Consider the following 19,164-nt stretch of genomic DNA (forward strand, 5'->3'; position numbering starts at 1 on the left):
TGAATTTAATTAAGAGTATATTCATTTGGGATTTGCAAGTCAAGAAAAAGACATGTTTATATGTTTTGCCAAGTGAATACTCTGATGCTTCAAAATGTAGGTCGAAATAGTTCTCCAAGTTTGATATTTTGATAGCAGTGTGATTTTAAAAAGATAACCTTTTTAAAGGTCAAGAAAAGAACAAAGACTGAGGTATGCACAGGCGAGGTGGGGAAGGGGCATGGAAGGAACAGCAGAAAGAATTAGGAGAGCAGGACGCAGCTCTAGAAACGGTACCTGTCCCAGAGTGGGTCGGCACGCCGCTGTCGCCTCGCACAGCGCTCCTGGAAAGCTCATCTACAAATTCCGAGATGGGCCAACGGTGACAAGACTCCTGAGGGAGCCAGAACAGAGAGGATTCTGCTTTCGGTTTGGAGCGAGAAGACGGCCCTGATGGGGAACATGGTGTCTCCTTCCAGGGCTGTAAGCCTCTGCACTCGCTCCCTTGGGTCCCTACTCAGTCAGCCCCAGCCTTGGGCACATAGAGTTGGGGTCGGCCCGGCCGCCCGAAGACCTGCGTTGCAGCGTGGTCCACCCAGGACCCAGGAAGCGAGTTTCCTGGGTCGGGGCGGGGGTGGGGGTGGGGGTCTCAGGCTCCTGCCCCCCCACGCGCGCTGCCTCCACCGCAAACTCCGTCTGACTCAGCCTGTTTCACTTCTGACCTGCTGCCCTCCATCCTCGGCTGGGGCCGGCGAGGTGGGCGGTGTGCGGGGTGGGGGTGATCGTGGGTGCTCCAGGGCAGTTGGGAGCGCCGGGACCGTGAAGCCGGACCGTTACCGCGCTCGCCCGAGGGGAGGGGGCGATGGCAGGTAACGCCTCCTGCCCTGCGGCGCACGCGCCTGCCCCAAGCGTGGGAACCGGCGGCCCGGGTCTCTCTGGGGCACACGCCCGGGCGCACGCCGCTCGCCCCGGGGGCTTCCATCCCTGTCCGCCTGGTGCCGGCGGCCAGTCTCCCCGAGAGCGCACGCCTCCCGGCCGCTGGCTTGCCGCTGGCTGACCAGTCCCCCTTTGGAGTTCAAAATTCCCGCCGCTCCACTTGCACGACACCATCTCCCTCGTTTGTTTTTTGTTTTGTTTTTTAAACTTTCACTTCGTTAAGTTATATTGATCCTAACCTCTTATCGCGGATGTCCCTCCCAGGGGAATGTAACGAGAATCCCCGGCTCCAGCGCCGCGATCCCCAGCGCCTGCCCGCCCCTCGCCCACGGGAAACGCCCCGGGGCGGGGCGGGAGGACCCGTGTCGGCGGCGGGTGGGGCACGGCGGAGCTGCCTCCCGCGCGGGGGAGCCCCGGGGCTCGCCTCAGCCCTGCAGCTTCTGCCCTCGGGGCAGCTGCCAGGCGAGTCCGCGGAGCGGCGGCCGGCGGGCGATGGAGACTGGGAGCCACCGGGCGAGAGGAGGCGGGGTGGGGGAGGCGGGGAAAGCGCGGGGGCGGAGGCTGGCAGGGGGCGCTGGAGGCAGGAGCCGCCCGTGCACTCCTCGCGCCCGAGGGTGCAGGAGGCTCTGAAACCTCGGCCGCGCTGCGAGCCTCTGGGGCTCGGGCGGCGGCGGGGAGGTGGAGGGGGGCCGCTGCCGCCTCCGGGGGGCGTCGCCGGCCTCGGCCCCTTTGTTCTCGCGCGCTCCCCCTGGCCGCCCACTCCCCTGCTGTCGTGCGGCGGCGGCTCCTCCCGCCGAGGCAGTCGGGCTCAGCGCCGGGGGCGGGAGGGGGCGGGGGGAGCGCGCCCGCCGCCGGGAGTGGGGGGCGATGGCGAAGCTCCGGGTGGCTTACGAGTACACGGAAGCCGAGGACAAGAGCATCCGGCTCGGCTTGTTTCTCATCATCTCCGGCGTCGTGTCGCTCTTTATCTTCGGCTTCTGCTGGCTCAGTCCCGCGCTGCAGGATCTGCAAGCCACGGCGGCCAACTGCACGGTGCTGTCGGTGCAGCAGATCGGCGAGGTGTTCGAGTGCACCTTCACCTGTGGCGCCGACTGCAGGGGCACCTCGCAGTACCCCTGCGTCCAGGTCTACGTGAACAACTCCGAGTCCAACTCCAGGGCGCTGCTGCACAGCGACGAGCACCAGCTCCTGACCAACCCCAAGGTAAGGACGCCCCGGGAGGATTGCCTCGCTTCTACGGAGATGCTGAGGTTTGGGGGAGCATCAGTGTTAAACCCTGCGCGGGGTGGCTCGGAGTATGCAGACGTTACCAGGAGGCGACAAGGTGTCGCGGACTATGCTTAAACCGGGAGTAAGTACACCGGGGAGCCCGGGGGCCCCCGGTCCTTCAGGAGGGTTTGTGTGCGGCGACCCGTTGGTACCCGGAGGCTTTCCTTACACACCTGTCTTGCCTGGTCTCAGATTTTGAGGCCTTGGCCCAGCTTCGGTTCGGGCCCTACCGGACGGGCTTTGCAGAAATGCGAGGAGCCGAAAGTTAACTTTTTCTCAGATTAAATCCAGTGCGTAGCGGGGATACCACCAACTCCGGCGCATGGTCAAGGTCCGAGCTCCCATTGGCCGCATCCAGAACTCACCTTGGGAGATTGCAGGGGGTCCTTTAGCCTTTTGAGAGGTGTTAGAGGTTTCCCTACCTTTTCACTCTAGACAGATGTTTTTAACTTGGGGTACAAAAATGAGCTTTCGTGGGTCGACAAACGACGTGGAATCAAATGCGAAATTCTGTGGAGATCCATCTTGGGCGGGTTCTGTGGACTCCTAGTTGTCACGAAATAGATTTTCAGAAGGGTCTAGAGGAAGCCTAGGTTCTCCGTGTGTCTAAGAACAATTGGGAGCCATCTGGGGAACGGTAAAACTTTCTGAAAATAGAAAAACCTCCGTGAAATGTACCGAATATGCCTGCCTTGGCAACTTTTTCCATTCTCGCAAGCAAAAAAAAAAAAAAACAAACCTGGTTAGGACTCGAGGGATGGAAAGCAGAGAAAGGGAGGCTCAGAAGACCGTTCCCAGTGGAGGAAAAACTTATAAAAAGCAGTGTCCTCAGTCTGTGAACTAGTTGAGCTTTGTAGTACACCTGCTTTTGCAAGAAGTCTTTTCTTTCTTTTGTTTTTTCTTCTCTTGGCCTTTTTTTACTCTTCTGATTACTTCGCTATCAAAGAAAATGTATGTATCTTCTTTAAAGTTACTGACATCCTCCCAGTTTGTTAGAGCAGTGCTTGAAGATCAAGAAAACTGTCCAAAAGGGAATGAGTCTTGTGTACACAGGAAAACTTTTGTTACATGTGACAGGATATAATTATAACAATCCAAAAGAAGAATCCTAGATCAATATTTTTAAAGTATTTAAAGTAAGCTTATCATTTCTCTGCAGCAAAACTCCTGTTCTTGTCTCCTAAATAGTTAATTCTTGAATTTGGAAAACATTTTTAAGAGAATTCCTTCTTTTTAAAAAAAAAAAAGAATGAATTCTCTTAAAAAAAAAAAAAGATGCTCTTGCTGACAAAGGAAGAGTATCTTAAAAATGAAGATAATAGATGAGTAGTAAGTATAGAAATACAGAATTTAGAGTATAAACTTCAAAGTCTCGAAGAAGCAATCAGATCTCAAAGACAGATGTTTTAAGTTAGGCAGCTCAACGCTCAGGAATTTCGAAACAAATTGCAAGGCATTAGGAACGTCACTTTTTTTTTTTTTTAAGATTAAGCCATTAATATAAAAGAAAGGTGTGGAGCAGTAGTGATTTAGAAATGATATGGTAGTTTAGCATTTAGAAGGTGTTATAATTGGTGAAACATTGCGATTAGTTTAAGCTTATGGTTCAGGCAGTAATAAATTACATATACATATTCCACTAAGTGGCTAATACCTAATCAAGACATTGAGAAGACAGAATTTACTACACAAAGAATGCTTCACAGTTTCCAGGTAATTTTGTAGAATTTGGCTGAAAAAGTAAATTGGGATCATTAGGACATAGATTTCTAAATCACTTGGAAAGAGTGGTAATGGCTTATATGTAATCCTAAGATTTTATCTCTTTTTGTTGCAAATAAACAGTTTCCTTCCCATGCCAGTTTGGATCCTGGCAACGATTACTTTGAAGAAATATCTGAACAAAATAAGATTTTTTTAAAGTAAAGCATTAAAGAAATGACAGAACTGGAGAAAGATACATTAATGTTACAGAAAATGATGAACAGCATCCCATTCGATTTAGTCAAGGTTTCCTCAGCCAAAGCAGTATGTATCTCTTTATCCAAATTATGATTGCACTGGACCATTTATAGAACATTAGACATGTTCTTTTGCAGTCACCTTTCCACTTTTGAGCAATGAAATGCTCAATTTGGAAATTCTGGTAAGCAATTAGTGATGGAAAAATTCAGTGTAACCAAAATATTGTGCCAGAGCCCATCACACAAGCAGAATGTTTCCACAGTGCCCTTGCAGTTAAGCAGTACCCACCACCAAGTGCTGTTGCATCTTGGCTACCCAGAACTTACCTCTTTATTGAAGGCCTGGGTTCCCCAGCCATTCTCTTTGCAGAATGTCTAGATTCCCTACAGTGTATGGGATCCTGATCACCTCCAACCTTCTCTGCTTTATGACGCACTGCCGCAAGAAGCCATTTGGGAGATCTCTTCTTAGAAAAAGAGAACAAGGGCTTTCTCCTTTCCCATGAGTTTACTACGTTAGTTATAGTAAAAAGCAGGGAAGGGGAAAGAATAATGCAAATATATAACTTCTTATGCTGCAGACTACTAAAGAGGTAGTGTGAATAAATTTGACCTTTGACTAATAATTTCTTTAAAATATCTTTAAGTCCTATTCAACTTATGTTTTGAAATGTATCCTTGTTTCCAAAACAGAAACTATATCCAGTCATGTAATGTAGTTCAGTTCAGTTGCTCAGTCGTGTCCAACTCTTCGCGACCCCATGGACTGCAGCATGCCAGGCTTTCCTGTCCACCACCAATTCCCGGAGCTTACTCAAACTCATGTCCATTATGTCCATGATCCATCCAACCGTCTCATCCTCTGTCGTACCCTTCTCCTCCCGCCTTCAGTGTTTCCCAGCATCAGGGTCTTTTCCAGTGAGTCAGTTCTTCACATCAGGTGGCCAAAGTTTTGGAGTTTCAGTTTCAGCATCAGTCCTTCTAATGAATATTCAGAGCTGATTTCCTTTAGGATGGACTGGTTGGATCTCCTTGCAGTCCAAGGGACTCTCATGGGTCTTCTCCAACGCCACAGTTAAAAAGCATCAATTCTTCGGCGCTTAGCTTTCTTTATAGTCCAACTCTCACATCAAAACATAACTACTAGAAAAACCATAGCTTGGACTAGATGGACATTTGTTGGCAAAGTAATGTCTCTGCTTTTTAATATGCTGTTGAGGTTGGTCATAGCTTTTCTTCCAAGGAGCAAGTGTCTTTTATTTTTTAACCATTTATCATTTCTTTATTATTATTATTATTTTTTTTTTACTTTACAATATTGTATTGGTTTTGCCATACATCAACATGAATCCGCCACAGGTATACACGTGTTCCCCTTCCTTACCCTCCTCCCACCTCCCTCCAGCAAGTGTGTTTTAATTTCATGGCTACAGTCACCATCTGCAGTGATTTCAGAGCCCAATAAAATAAAGTCTTTCACTGTTTCCATTGTTTCCCCATCTATTTGCCATGAAGTAATGGGACTGGATGCCATGATCTTAATTTTCTAAATGTTCAATTTTAAGCCAACTTTTTCACGCTCCTCTTTCACTTTCATCAAGAGGTTCTTTAGTTCTTCTTTGCTTTCTGCCATAAGGGTGGTGTCATCTGCATATCTGATGTTATAGATATTTCTCCTGGCAATCTTGATTCCAGCTTGTGCTTCATCCAGCCCAGCAATTCGCATGATGTACTCTGCATATAAGTTAAATAAGCAGGGTGACAATATACAGCCTTGACATACTCCTTTCCCAGTTTGGGACCAGTCTGTTGTTCCATGTCCAGTTCTAACTGTTGCTTCTTGACCTGCATACAGATTTCTCAGGAGGCAGGTCAGGTGGTCTGGTGTTCCCATCTCTTGAAGAATTTTCCACAGTTTGTTGTGATGCCCACAGTCAAAGGGCTTTGGAATAGTCAATAAAGTAGAAGTAGATGTTTTTCTGGAACTCTCTTGCTTTTTCAATGATCCAATGGATGTAGGCAGTTTGATCTCTGGTTCCTTCAAGTAATGTAGTACTTCATGTACTATAGTACTCAAGTCAGTTATCCTAATTATCAAGTCAAGTCCTAATTATCCACAGGGCAGTGATCTGCTCTTTGAGTTGAACATTGCAAAAAAAAAATCTAAATTTGGGGTCAGCTTCCTCTGACTACGGTTCTTATCACTGAATTATCTCTTTGTGACTAGCTGTTGTGTACACAAAGGGCTTTGGTTCTCAACCATGGCAATTCATTAGAATCACTGGGGGAATTTTATTTTATTTTTTCAGCAGAAGGGAACACTTTATTGACTTTATTGTTTGCTAACTACACCTCAATTTTTAAAATGTGCAAAAAGTCATATGTACTTTTTCAAAATTGTTTTTTGAGGTATGTTAGCAAAAATGTTGGATATCACTGTTCTAGGCTCTTTACAATAATAATCGTTTCTCTGAACCACACAACATAATCTACTTTATACATTAATTACTTATGCTTTTTCATTGATAGCTCTAATATCTTTCTAATAGCCATCTTGGATTTTGATGCCCAAGAAAATTCCCTACCAGAAAAGAACAGTAAGAAATTAAATTAAATAAAAATGAGTGTATTTCTATTTGTACTGCTCCCTCCCAAATCCTCATCTTTGAAGACAGAATGAATAACTTCTCTTTTAATGTTAATAGTCTCCAAATTGATAATCTAGTTCTAAAGAACTTATTCTCAAATTCTATAAGTTTATAGGTAAAAATGTCCTAGAACATAAAAGGACATGAATAAATTAAAGTATGAAATGGGTCACCCTGCGTAGAGATGCTGAATACTGATATTTGGACACATGACCAGCTCTGTTAATATCTGTCTGTAATTCACTGATTCAGCTATGCTACAAAAACCTTAATAACCAACTGAATCTCTTTCTTGCAAATAGGACAAGAAGCCCCAGCCTTCTTTAGTCTTCTGGCACAATGAAAACAAGTGACAAGATGGCCTGTCCTCCTGTGAATAATGTTCCCGTTTTGTGGTATTTTCTCACACAGATTACATGGCTTCAGAAGATTCTGGCAATCCTCCATGTTTTCTGTATCTTTTCTCTGTTCAAAAAGGTTATCTGATTGTTCTCCCATGCTTGACTTGGTCTCTTGGCTTTCAGAACTATGAGCCAAATCCAAGAATTCCACCGAGTTGCAAGGATCAAAATGTTTCAAGCTTTTTTCCTTTTGTATGTATCTTTAGGTCTAACAACTGGAGCTGATACAGTTCTTCTGCAGTCAGGGACATCAATTCCTTCCCTTTCTTGCTTTTCAGGTATGGCAGTGATATTAGATGTGGAGAGAGAATGGGTTAACTTAGAATAATCTGAATACCAATCCTTCCTCAAGGCCCAGCAACGAAAACAGTACCTCTTGCTTGGAGAGTTAAATTTCTTGCACTCAGTACACTGCCACTCATCCTCAGAGGTAACTTCTATATCAGTATCGTCACTTATGGATTTAGGGTCCTCAAGGTCATCATTTTTTCCCACTTAAATCACCTTTTTGTCTCTCACTTTCCCTACTTCTTCACTTGTCTGTTCAGGATCAGCAGCTTTAAGTTTTATTCCAACACCAAATTGCTCTGACACTGACTCATTCAAAAATCACAAGTCATCTGTGGTGTCTGAAACAATGGCAGTACCTGTATCCTGATTTGTCTGTAAATCAGTTGAGCCATTACTTCTAGGTGTATAGTTATTTCTCAAGTTTCCTAAAAACCGCCAAGGCAAGCCAGCTACATCCCACTCCTCAAACCTGAGGTCCAGTCTTGACGTCTCTTCTTGAGTTAAATTTGCTACCAAGTCTTCATCTTCTCTAGAATTTCTGCATTTATACTGTGAGGTAGGCAGCGTGGGAATATTGCCTTCTTCAGTTCTTTTCCTGGAATTGGAAATTTCTCTACACTTTGCTTCAGTTGGTCTTGACTTGGAATATCCATACTGTGCTCCTGTGCGATAGCGAGAGTCTGAGCAGCATCTGTAGTAGCAGTAGCTAATGTGACAAGATTCTTTCTTAGCATATCATAGAGAGAGCTCTTTAACAGTGAACATTGCACCTTGTGCACCTGCTGGTTGCAAAATCTTCAAAAGAGGCAGTTTTGGTCGTACCTGATTGGTTTGCTCTGGAGAGATCCTGCAAGCACTGTCAGATGCTGAACACTGGGCAGAGGTGGAAAATGATGTCATTTTGGCAGTGAAGTGATGTGCAGTCTGCTCACTGCTGTTCCATGAGTTGCTTTCCGCCAAGCCCGGCGGGTGTGGGGGCATCAATGAACTGTCCCTAAGGTCTTAGCAGCATTTTGAAATGGCGAGTAGTCTGGGGGAACTTTAAAAATAAGTTCGGATGCCTGCGTCCAGCCTTTAGAGATTCACACTTGGTCTTGGATGTGTCCTGGGCATTGGTAATTTTAAAAAAGTTCTACAAGTAATTCTAGTCTATAGACGGAGTGAAAATAAACACTGGCTTAGAAAATGTCTTCATCTGTTGTTCAAGAAAAGTAAAAAAAGAACCCAAAGGATTCATCATGATTAATATTTGTGTGTTTAGATTAAAAGATGGTACTGATGCTACTGAATATAGAGAGTTGTTATGAAAGGAAGGACTCAAATTCTGAAGGAAAAGAAGAGAATCCTTTAAAATTAGTTTAATGTAAATGAAATGAACTTACGGAGTTCCAAACATTTGCCTTTGCCTCATTGTAGACATTGGATGGCCAAGAAAAGATGAATTATTAAAACTGGCCTCTTGAGAGATCAGAGAAAGTAGGTGATTAGAGGCTGTATGTTTTATTTTTGAGTTTTCTTTCTCTGATAAGAAAAACCTAAAAAGAGAGGATAAATGTCTATTTCTAAGAAATCAGTACTACTAAAAACCTAAGAGAAATGCATTGAAGAGAAGAAAAACTTAGAACAGAACTGGAAGAGGCTTCAGGCTTTAAGAATATCCCCTGAAATTGGATGTAATTAACTATAGGCCTTTGTGGCTTAGTCACCTTCTTGGTACCCTTCTCATCCATTCTAGTGTGCCCCTTCCCCCAACACACACACTCCCTGTATAGACAGTAAGGCCTGCTGGGGTTAATTTCCGAGCTCCATTCTTGAGTCAAATGTTCAACGTGATATACTTTGTGGTCTAGGGAGTCCATCATATCAAAGTTAATAAAAGGCTAATCTGAATTGTGACAACTTATCTGTAGCCTTTATTTCTCCATGAAAAAGTGGCTTACTGTGGTTGTTTTTTCTCTGGTGATAATATGAAGTAATATTGGGGATGTACATCAAATTTAAATTCACAAATACTTCTTTAGCATCTATTATGATCAAAGAACTGGGCAAGAAATGGGAGGGTGTACAAAGATGAGTTCATTTAACAAATATTTATTAAATGCCTGCTTAGGTTCTAGGTGTGTTTCTAGGTTTTAGGACTGGAATAGAGATCAAAAGAAGATTTCTGAAGCTTACATTTCAGTGGAGTGACTGACAAGAAATCAATTCATAATGTACTGTCATGTAATGATGGATGGGCAAAGAAATTTAAGCAGCGTAAAGGTACAGAAAGTTATGGAAGGAATGAGAGCTGTTCTTTTACATAGGATGGCCAGGGAAGGTGGCTCTGATGAAGTGATATTTCCACAGAGACCCAAAGGACATGAGAGGATTATCAGTGGCCTAAGGGATATAGAGGAATGAATCATGTGGCTCTCCAGAGAAAGACTGTTCCACAAGTTCCAGGAACAGCAAGTACAATGGCACTGAGGCGAGTGTGAGGAATAGTGAGGATGACGGTGAGTGAATAGAGAACAGTGGGAGAAGAGACGAGGGTCTCAGAAAACTTTATAAGGACTTTGGATTCTAGTCTAAGTGTGATGGTAAGTTATTTGACACTAGGCCGGACCAAGATATAATCAGACTTAGACTTTTAAACAATTTGAATGATCCATCTGGATGCTGAGATGAGGATAGAATTTGTATGGGGGGAGGAGTGTTTGTGTACACGTGCATGCTCACTTGTGCAAGGTGAGAGCATCAGAGGCAAGACTGGAAACAAGGAGTCCAGTAGGACAAACAAAAGGTGGTGGTGACTTAGATCAGGGAGTAGCATTGATAAGGTCTGCTGATGGACTGGATGTGAGTAATGAGGGAGAAAAGAATGAAGATGACTCAAAGGTTTGTGGCAATCACAACTGAGAAAGGGAGGTGGTTTTATTATTATAAACAGGAAAACTGAAGGAGGAGTAATTTTGGAGGTTGGACACAACTGAGCACACACACACAAACACACTGCATGAAAAGCAGGTGTTCAGTTTTAGATACGCCTAGATGACTCATGGGCTTCTCCGGTGGTGCAGTCTCCTGCCAGACTTGGGAGATACAGGTTCGATTCCTGAGTCAGGAAGATCCCCTGGAGTAGGAAATTACAGCCCACTGCAATATTCTTGCCTGGAAAATTCCATGGACAGAGGAGCCTGGTAGACTACGCTCCATGGTGTTACAAAGAGTCGGAAATGACTGAGCATCCTTGGCGGCAACTGATGTACACATGAGGATGAATTCTTGAGTTTCTGCCCTCAAGGAGATCATTACCTAGCAGTCAAGATAAGAACACAATAACTATCAAACAAAGCAAAACATCAAGTTCTACTGGGAGGTATATGACAAACATCTAAAGGGGAATGACTAGGGGGAATGCTTCCTGGAGAAGGAAGCATTTGCCATGAAATTTTGAGAATGAATAGAATTTTTATCTTGGGAGGGAAGATGAGGAGAAATGAAGAGAACATCAAGGAAGAGAAGAATGCCAGGAGCAAGGCTCTGGAGCTGTGGAGTATGGGGTATGTTGGGGAACCAGCAGATAGACTGGTGTGGCTGGAACCTAGGGGCCAAAGAGCAGAGGTCTGGGGAAAAGGTGTGCATGCATGCCAAGTTGCTTCAGTCATGTCTTTGCAACCCTATGGACCATATCCTGCCAGGCTCCTCTGTCCATGGGATTCTCCAGGCAAGAGTACTGGAGCGGGTTGCCATGCCCTCCTCCAGGGGATCTTCCCAACCCAGGGATCGAACCCATGTCTCTTAGTCTCCTGCATTGGCAGGCAGGTTCTTAACCACTAGTGCCACCTGGGATAAGGCAGGAGAGTAAATTGGGGCCAGTAATATAGAGGTCCTTGACAGACAGTGTGGGTTTAGTGAACATTGGGAACCCATAGTAAGAAGAATCTATGCCCATCTACCAAAGGTGGTCACATACTAATCCCTAGAATCTGTGAATATCTTATGTTATGCAGCAAAGGGAAGTCAAGGTTGCAGACGCAGTTAAATTTGCTAATCAGCTGACCTTAAAATAGGGAGATGTGCTGGTGGGCTCTAGAATCACAAGCACCTTTAAATGTGGAAGAGGAGGTCAGAGTGATGCGATTTGAAGACAACTCAACTGACTGTTGGCAGCTTTGAATACAGAAGAGGGACATGAGCCAAAGAATGCAGGCGGGAAAAGGCAAGAAAATGGATTCTTTCTTAGAGGCTTCAGAAAGGAGTATAGCCCAGCTGGTGTCTTGATTTTAGCTCAGTGAGACCCGTTTTGGAATTCTGTCCTCCAGAATTGCAAGTTAATACATTTATTTTGAGCCACTAAGTTTCTGCTATAGCAGCAATAGGAAACTAACACAGAAGCCAAGTGAGGCTTTTGAGTAGGTGACTAATATGATTAGATATTTGAAAGTTTGGTCAGATTATGCCCACCTATTACAGCTCTTTGCAAACAATCTACTCTGCAGACTGCTAGGATCTTCCTGCCTGAGAGTACTTAACCATGAGCCACCTCTGGCATCCATTTGTGGATGCTGTTTATGAAGGTCTTAGTTATTTGTAAGAACTCTCAAAATTATGTATCTCAAACTCTAATCAGAAACTTTTTACTTTTACACGAGAGGTTTGTAATATTACAATATATTTCGGTTTGAGTTTTGGGGAAAATGCATATATTTTCCATTATTACAAACTTACCTCAATTATAAAGCTTTTTATAAGTTGTCAGTTTTGTTTATCTGAAATGTTTTTAATACTCATTTATGAGTGACGATGTCACTCATTTTATTTACCTTGGGTTTAAATTTTTTTTCTCTGTCTTTAGCAGAATTTTAACAATTGAGTTCCTAGACAAACTATACATTTATATTACAATTACCATAGATACTCACAGTATAATACTGAACAGAATGGTTTTCAATATTACATATGTTTCTAACTGTTCCTCATGCTGTGCCTTTGGTATTCTCTAAGACACATAAACTAATGTGTAAAAATTTGTAATTTGAGTTGTGGTAATATCCTCTTTTCTTTTAAAATAATCAGTTATAAAATTGAAAACCATATGTTTATTAAATTATTTAAATCTGTGACCATTTTGGTAAATAAACTAATCAAACAAATTTATTTCATGTATTTGCTTGGTTTGTTAGCAGAATCCAGCAGATTGGGTCACTGAAAGTTCTCTGTACCTTGAAGCACATGTGAAGAAATACCCATTCATCTAACTGATGCAATAGACCAAATGGACTTTGAAACCTTATCTGATGTCCAATTTACTACTTATAATTTAACAACATTGTAGAAGCACTTATTGATGTTGTATCTCATTAGTGGAAATTATCAATCAGTTCAGTTCAGTTCAGTCACTCAGTCATGTCTGACTCTTTGTGACCCCATGGACTGCAGCACGCCAGGCTTCCCTGTCCATCACCAACTCCCAGAGTTTCCTCAAACTCATGTCCATTGAGTCGGTAATGCCATCCAACCATCTCATCAATATATCCTGTAAAATTAAATTATAATATCAGAAGTTTAATACTTTTTTCCTGTGTATAAATAAATTTATGTAATTGTCCTTATCAACACAACTTAATTTTAAAATAATTCTCAAGAATAAAAAGTCAGAAAATAATAATGCTTACTGAGACTAAAATCTGCTATTCTCATTATAATTATCTTCTATTTCCTTTGTTACAAGAATAAAAATGGCAAAAGAATATCATGTTTATCTCTCTAAAACCAGCTTCTCTTCTAGAATCTTTTGTTTCTATTAATGGTATCATTATTCTCTGGTATTAATACTTTGTCTGATTTTTACTGCCACTGTCATGGTCAGTTTTCATTCCAATCCCAAACAAAGGCAATGCCAAAGAATGTTCAAACTACCGCACAATTGCACTCATCTCACACACTAGCAAAGTAATGCTCAAAATTCTCCAAGACAGGCTTCAACAGTACGTGAACCATGAACTTCCAGATGTTCAAGCTGGATTTAGAAAAGGCAGAGGAACTTGAGATCGAACTGCCAACATCTGCTGGATCATTGAAAAAGCAAGAGAATACTAGAAAACATCTGCTTTATTGATTATGTCAAAGTCTTTGACTGTGTGGATCAAAACAAACTGTGGAAAATTCTTCAAGAGATGGGAACACCAGACCACCTAACCTGCCTCCTGAGAAATCTCTGTGCAGGTCAAGAAGCAACAGTTAGAACTGGACATGGAACAACAGACTGGTTCCAAATTGGGAAAGGAGTACATCAAGGCTGTATATTGTCACCCTGCTTATTTAACTTATATGCAGAGTACATTATGCGAAATGCCAGGCTGGATGAAGCACAAGCTGGAATCAAGATTGCCAGGAGCAATATCAATAACCTCAGATATGCAGATGATACCACCCTTATGCCAGAAAGTGAAGAAGAACTAAAGAACCTCTTGATGAAAGTGAAAGAGGAGAGTGAAAAACTGGCTTAAAACTCAACTTTCAAAAAACGAAGATCATGGCATCCAGTCCCATCACTTCATGGGAAATAGATGGGGAAACAGTGGAAACAGTGAGAGACTTTATTTTGGGGGGTCCAAAATCACTGCAGATGGTGAGTGCAGCCATGAAATTAAAAGACGCTTGCTCCTTGGAAGAAAAGCTATGACCAACCCAGACAGCGTATTAAAAAGCAAAGACATTACTTTGCCAACAAAGGTCTGTCTAGTCAAAGCTATGGTTTTTCCAGTAGTCTTGTATTGATGTGAGAGTTGGACTATAAAGAAAGCTGAACGCCAAAGAATTGATGCTTTTGAACTGTGGTGTTGGAGACGACTCTTGAGAGTCCCTTGGACTGCAAGGAGATCCAATCCGTCCATCCTAAATGAAATCAATTATGAATATTCATTAGAAGGACTGATGCTGAAACTCAAACTCCAATATTTTGGCCACCTGATACTTTGCCACCTTTTCATTTGAAAAGACCCTGATGCTGGGAAAGATTGAAGGCAGGAGGAGAAGTGGATGACAGAGGATGAGATGGTTGGATGGTATCACAAACGTGATGGACATGAATTTGAGTAAGCTCTGGGATTTTTTGATGGACAGGAAGGCCTGGCGTGCTGTGGTCCATGGGGTCACAAAGAGTCAGACACAACTGAGCTACTGAAGTGAACTGAGCTGTTCTGGTCAAAGATACTACAATTTGCTTTGGTTATTACAGTGTCTCTTCACTAATCCCTTTTTTCTAGTCAATTTCTTCCTTCAAATCAGTGATTCTCAAAGTGTAATCAGTGGACAAGAAACATCAGCATCATTTGTGAGCTTGTTAGTAATGCATGTTCTCAAACCCATCCTAAACCCACTGAATCAGAGATTCCACCCTAGTTTCTGATTTAGTAGTTCTGTGTTGGAATCTAAGAATTTGTACAGCAGAAAATAATTACCAAGCTAATAGGTGGGGAAAATGAAGTAATGTAAAACAATAAGTTTAGAAGAATGCAATAAAAGAGAGTAAAAAGACTGTAGACAGGTAGAATAAATTTTAAAAAGTAATAATCTACTCAATGTTATTTGGCAGCCTGCATAAGAGGGGAGTTGGAAGAGAATGGATACATATATACGTATTGCTGAGTTCCTTTGCTGTCCTCTTGAAACTATTATAATATCATTAATTGTCTGTACTCCAATAAAAAATAAAAAAGTTAAAAAAATAAGATAGAGTTAAACCCAAATTTATAATTACATTGAATATAAATGAACTAACTCTTCCAATTTAAAGGTAAAGACCATAGACTGGAAAACACACTATACAAACATCAATACCCCCATCAAAAAAATGAAGAAAGAAAAACTGGAGTACTTGTATAATATGAAACACAGGAGACTTTGAAACAAAAATGTGTCACTAGAGCTAAAAAGAGACATTTCATAGTTATAAAAGTTAATTCAATAAAATATAACAATTCTGTACTGGGATGTACCTAAAATATTAACTCAAAATACATAAAAACAAAAAAGTAAAGCAGAAATATATAGAAACATCTTGAGGGAGAAATATATATGTCTATCATGATGAGAGATTTTAGGACATTTCTGTTTCTAACTGATAAATACTCAGATAACAGTAATGTTAATACACATCCAACAGATTTGAGTAACATGTTTAACAATGGACCCAAGTGATATTTATAAATTAATATATCCAGTAGCAGCACAGTGCACGTGGTTTCAAGTGCCCACATAATATTTCCAAAAACTGATCACATTTGGGCCATAAAGCAAGCCTTAACAAATTTCAAAGGAGTGAAATAATGAATATTATATCCTCAGTGAAATTAAGGTAGAAATGATTAAATTTTACTGAGAGACATAGATAGTATAGGAAGTTCATCAGTGAAAGTGTGAGCTTATGAATACATGATTCCTGAGCAATTAGCTCTACATAAAAAAGAAATAAAATTTGATACATGCTTCATACCCATAACAACAAATTTTAAATGGAATAAAACCTAAAAATGAAAAGAAAACAATAAAGATTTCAAAAGTTAGAATAGGAAAATATCTTTATGACATAGGTCTAAGAAATATTTTCTTAAATAAGGTTTAAAGAACAAATCATAAAAAGAAAATATTGATACATTTGAGCATGTTAAAACAATGATTTACATATGATTAAAATTATTGCAAACAATGTGAGAATGTAAGCCATATACAAGTAGAAGATAATGGCAAAAACAAGTAATCAACAACATTTATGAAAATGTCTACAAATCATTAAGAAAATGATGTTTGACATAATGGGAAAATCAGTGAAGGTTATGGACAGTCAATTCATGAAAGAACCCAAATGGTCAATAAATGTGAAATAATTCTCTGTTCCAGTAATCCTAGGGAAATTCGAAATGACAATAATGGAATGCTATTTCACACCTATCAGGCTGACAAAACATAATATGCTTCATAAGACCAAATAACGGTGAGGATTTGAGAAAACGTGAAATCCTAACTTATTGCTGGAAAGTTAGTTCAACCACTTAGGAAAATAAACATACTATGTGAAACTGAAGTTGTGCATACCTGACAATCATTGTGACAACTGAGCAAATGACAGCAATTTCCCTTCAAAGGTGTTTACCCTAAAAAAACTAACACACGTTCAAGAAGTGTGTGTGAGGATTATCATTGCAGAACTGTTTGTAGTAGTGAAAAAGTAGGACCAATCTAACTGATTTAGGATATTGGATGGGATGCTTTAATAAGAGCCTAATAAAAGTAACCTAAACAAACAAGAAAAACCCTAAGGAAGAACCACATCCTAAGTTGTTTCAGTCGTGTCAGACTCTGACACTCCCTGGACTGTAGCCCACCAGGCTCCTCGATCCGTGGGATTTCCCAGGCAAGAAACTGGAGTGGGTTGCCATTTCCTCCTCCAGGGGATCTTCCGAACCCAGGGATCGAACCCATGTCTCCTCCATTTAAGGAACCACAAAGAGTCGGGCACGACTGAGCAACCTCCCTTTCACTTTTCACTTTCATGGATTGGAGAAGGAAATGGCAACCCACTCCAGTGTTCTTGCCTGGAGAATCCCAGGGATGGGGAAGCCTGGTGGGCTGCTGTCTATGGGGTTGCACAGAGTCGGACATGACTGAAGCGACTTAGCAGCAGCAGCAGGTTTTTTCTTTTGTAAATGTCTGAACTTGTAAGCAGTCTATGGGGCTAAACCATTCTAATCTGGAAGGTCATTCAAACACCCAGTTTCTTACTGTCTTATTGCTCTTAACATGTCCCTTAACATGTTTTTCCTAATTTGCATCGCATCTGCCTTGTGGGCAGAAAGAAGAATGAAAGAGGAAAAATAAAGGAAAGACAGCTTCCTGTAAAAAAGATATATTTCAAATATTGTAATGTTTGCCCTTTTAATGTGTACAGTTTTTTGGTATATTCACAAAGTTGTGCGAGCATCTTTGCTAATTTCAGAATATTTCCATTGCTCCCAAAGGAAATCTCATGCATATTATTTCTCACTCCCAATTCCCCCAAATTGGTTTTGATATATAATTCTTTTTATATATTCCAAAACTTGGTTTGCTAGCATTTTGTTGAAGATTTTTGCATCTATATTCATAAAGTATATTCGTCTGTAGTTTTCTTATGATATCTTTGTCTGCTTTTTGGTATCATAGTAACAGAATGAATTGGGATGTATTCTCTTTTTTTAGAAGAGTTTATGATATTGCACCATGGTCAAGTGGGATTTATTTTAGGAATGCAAGCTTGGTTAAACATAATAAAATCAATACAGCATGTTAATAGAATAAATGACAGAAATCACATGCATATATATATGCAGAAAAAAATTGACAAAATCCTTTCATGACTTAAAACATCAATAGACTAGGAACTGAAGGGAACTTTGTCAGCCTGATAAAGGGGAACTATGAAAAACCCACAACTAGTATCATACTTAATGATGAAAGACTGAAAACTTTTCCCCTGAGATCACAAACAAGGTGAAGATGTCCATTCTTCCTTCTCCTGTTCAACATAGTACTGGAGGTTTATGGTCAGGACAATTAGGTAAGAAAATGAAACCGAAGACATCCATATTGGAAAGGAAGAAATAAAACTCTCTATATTCACAAATCACATGATCTTGTATATAGAAACTCCTGAAAACTCCAGCAAAAAAAAAAAAAAAAAAGCTACTGGGCCAAATAAATTTAGCAAGACTGCAGGACATAAGGTCAATGTGCAAAAATCAATTGTATTTTTATTTTTTTAAAGCTTTGATTTATGATAGCTTTATTGAGATCTTCATAAGGATACGTCCATTTTAAGTGTACAATGCCAGTATTTTTAGTAAATGTATACCTGTATTTTATACAGTAACAGTTAACAATCCAAAAGTGAAATTAAGAACACAATTCTACTTACAGTAGCATCAAAATAATAAGAAAATTAGGAATATATTTGACAAATTTAACAAAACAGTGTAAGACTTGTACCCTGAAAACTACAAAACTCTTGAAAGACTGAACTAAATAAAGATACCTTTTGTTCATAAATTGGGAAACAATATTGTAATGATGGCAACACTTTCCGAATTGATCTATAGATTCATTACAATTCCTATAAAAAAAACTCAATTGGATTTTCTTTTTCAGAAATTGACAAGCTGATCCTGAAATTCAGGTAAAAGTGCAAAGGACCCAGGATAGTCAAAACAATGTTGAAAAACAAGAACAAAGTTGGAACGCTCACATTTTCCAATTTTAAAATTTACTTGAAAGCTACAGTAATCAAGACTGTATGGTACTGGCATATGGAATAGATTCCAAATCTATGGAATAGCGTTGAGAGTCCAGAAATAAATGCATACATTTATAAGTAATTGATTTTGACAAGGGTGTCAAGAGCATTCAATAGGAAAAAAAAAAGTCTTTTCAACCAGTATGCTGGAACAATTGTATATGCACATGCAAAGGCGTGAAGTTGGACTTCTACTCCACATCATAAGACAAAAATTAATTCAAATCGATGAGAGACCTGAATGTAAGAGCAAAACTATAAAGCTATTGGAAGAAAACACAGTTGCCAATCTTTATGACTTTGAATTCGGCAGTTTCTTAATATGATGCAAAAGGCACAAGCAACCAAAGGAAAAATAGATA

General features: G+C 40.9%; 1 protein-coding gene and 1 pseudogene across 1 annotated transcript in view; one reads left to right on the forward strand and one right to left on the reverse strand.

Moving 5' to 3' along the window:
• The first annotated feature begins 1,642 nt into the window (after window positions 1-1,642).
• Window positions 1,643-19,164, forward strand: part of KCNMB4 (potassium calcium-activated channel subfamily M regulatory beta subunit 4) — an 81,628-nt gene continuing 64,106 nt past the window's right edge. The window contains exon 1 of the mRNA XM_005887722.2: window positions 1,643-2,118. Coding sequence (XP_005887784.1) covers window positions 1,783-2,118 — 336 coding nt within the window. The 5' untranslated portion in view covers window positions 1,643-1,782. The remainder of the gene's footprint in view (window positions 2,119-19,164) is intronic.
• LOC102287855 (protein Mdm4 pseudogene) lies at window positions 6,845-8,925 on the reverse strand (annotated as a pseudogene).

The sequence above is a fragment of the Bos mutus genome, chromosome 5, assembly GCF_027580195.1.
Source record: "Bos mutus isolate GX-2022 chromosome 5, NWIPB_WYAK_1.1, whole genome shotgun sequence".
NCBI lineage: Eukaryota > Metazoa > Chordata > Mammalia > Artiodactyla > Bovidae > Bos > Bos mutus.